The following is a 2,455-nucleotide window of genomic DNA, read 5'->3' as shown; positions in this document are numbered from 1 at the left end:
TTTTTTTTTGAGTCGGAGTTTCACTCTTGTTGCCCAGGCCGGACTGCAGTGGTGCGGTCTCAGCTCACCGCAGCCTCCGCCTCCCGGGTTCAGGCGATTCTCCTGCCTCAGCCCCCGAGGAGCTGGGACTACAGGCACGCGCCAACGCCCGGCTAATTTTTTGTATTTTTACCAGAGACGGCGTTTCACCGTGTTGGTCAGGCTGGTTTCAAACTCCTGACCTCAGATGATCCGCCCGCCTCGGCCTCCCAAGGTGCTGGGATTACAGGCGTGAGCCACCGTGCCCGGCGTAGAAATAAGTCTGTCTCCCACATGGGATCAGGACATGGACATCTTTGGGTCATTATTCTGTCTCCCACATGGGATTAGGACCTGGACATCTTTTGGGCCATTATTCTGTCTCCCACATGGGATGAGGACGTGGACATCTTTGGGTCATTATTCTGTCTCCCACATGGGATTAGGACCTGGACATCTTTAGGATCATTATTCTGTCTCCCACATGGGATTAGGACGTGGACATCTTTGGGGTCATTATTCTGTCTCCCACATGGGATTAGGACGTGGACATCTTTGGGGCCATTATTCTGTCTCCCACATGGGGATCAGGATGTGGACATCTTTGGGGTCATTATTCTGTCTCCCACATGGGGATCAGGACGTGGACATCTTTGGGGTCATTATTCTGTCTCCCACATGGGGATCAGGACGTGGACATCTTTGGGGTCATTATTCTGTCTCCCACATGGGGGTCAGGACCTGGACATCTTTGGGGCCATTATTCCTGAGAATTGAGCCTCTAGCCATGTGAACAGGAGGGGTAAACGGGCAGGTGGAGGCAGGTGGCTGTGTGACGTCTCCACCTCCTCACTGTTCCAGGAGGGCTGTTTGTGGCCGGCATCAACCTCACTGAGAACCTGCAGTACATCCTGGCGCACCCGTCGGAGTCCCTGGAGAAGATGACGCTGCCCAACCTACCCCGCCTGCGGGCGTGGGTCCGGGAGCAGTGCCCGGGGCCGGGGTCCCGCTGTACCAACGTCATCGCGGGCGACTTCGTCGGCGAGGACAGCTTCGTCAGCGACGTGATCGCTCTCAACCAGAAGCTGCTGTGGTGCTGACGGGGACCCTTCTGAAGTCTGGGACACGGCGGCTGCAGGTTCACCCCCGACGTCCCAAGTATAGTGCCTTACGTGTGGGTCAGCTATTGGTGATCGGGGGACCGGTCCTATGCCTTCTTTTTCTTTTTGTTAAGAAATAGAGATGGGATCTTGCTGTGCTGGCCAGGCTGGTCTCGATGGTGTCTTGCTGTGCTGGCCAGGCTGGTCTCCATGGGGTCTTGACCTCCCAGCCTCAAGTAATCCTCCCTGCTCAGCCTCCCGAAGCGATGGGAGGACTTATTTCTGCATTCTTCCTGCTGTGGTGTCCGCTGCCCTCACAGACCCCGGGAGAGACGGCCCTCCCACAAGTCACTAATTGGTAAACACAGTAACAAGCCCCTTGGGCGCTCCCCCGTGCAAGCCAGCACCCCCCTCGGCCAGCCCCCACACACCAAGCCGGTATTTCCTTGTGTGAGACAGACTTTTGCTCCGTCACCCAGGCTGGAGTGCGGTGATGCAGTCATAGCTCACTCGGCCTCAACCTCCCGGGATCCAGTGATCCTCTCCCGTCAGCCTCCCGCGTAGCTGGGACTACAGGTGCACACCCCCACACCCAGCAGATGTTTGTAATTTTGGTAGAGATGGGGTTTCACCATGTTGCAGAGTCTGGTTTCCAACTGCTGGGCTCCGGGGGTCCTGCTGTGTTACCTTCCAGAGTAGCTAGGACCACAGGTGTGCACCACCACGCCCATTTGTTTTCTGTAGAGACATGGTGTCCAGGCTGGTCTCTAACTCCTGGGCTCAGGTAATCCTCCCAACTCAGCCTCCCATGTAACTGCGACCTGAGGTGTCAGCCGCCACGCCCAGCTAATTATTTTTTTTTGTAGAGATGGGGTCTGGCTCTGTTGCTCAGGCAGTGACAGAGTCACAGATCTGTGTAACATTCAACCCCTGGGCTCAAGCAATCCCCCTGCCTCAGTTTCCCAAGTAGCTGGGACCGTAGGTGTAAACCACCATGCCCACGTAATTATGATGATGATTATGTTTGAGGTGGAGTCTCGTCCTGTGGCGCAGGCTGGAGCACAGAGGCGTGATCGCGGCTCACTGCAACCCGCACCTGCTGGGTTCAGGCGATTCTGGTGCCTCAGCCTCCCAAGCAGCTGGCATTACAGGTGCCCGCCACCATGCCCGCAGTACTTGCTGTTTTTCATAGAGATGGGGTTTCTTTTTTAAATTTATTTATTTTTCTTTTTTTTTTTTTTGAGACAGAATTTCACTCATGTTACCCAGGCTGGAGTGCAATGGCGCGATCTCGGCTCACCGCAGCCTCCGCCTCCTGGGTTCAGGCAATTCTCCTG

The 2,455-nt window shown here is 55.7% G+C and overlaps 1 protein-coding gene across 1 annotated transcript in view; it reads left to right on the top strand.

The window, feature by feature from the left end:
- The window catches only part of PLCXD1 (phosphatidylinositol specific phospholipase C X domain containing 1), a 13,488-nt gene extending 11,342 nt beyond the window's left edge, over positions 1-2,146 (top strand). Inside the window, exon 5 of the mRNA XM_037734849.1 lies at positions 854-2,146. Coding sequence (XP_037590777.1) covers positions 854-1,118 — 265 coding nt within the window. The 3' untranslated portion in view covers positions 1,119-2,146. The remainder of the gene's footprint in view (positions 1-853) is intronic.
- Positions 2,147-2,455: the final 309 nt, after the last annotated feature.

This window comes from Cebus imitator, unplaced genomic scaffold (genome assembly GCF_001604975.1).
Source record: "Cebus imitator isolate Cc_AM_T3 unplaced genomic scaffold, Cebus_imitator-1.0 Scaffold672, whole genome shotgun sequence".
In the NCBI taxonomy this organism is placed as follows: Eukaryota; Metazoa; Chordata; class Mammalia; order Primates; family Cebidae; genus Cebus; species Cebus imitator.
The sequence above is the reverse complement of the archived record's forward strand: the minus strand, read 5'-3'. Positions and strand labels throughout refer to the sequence as shown.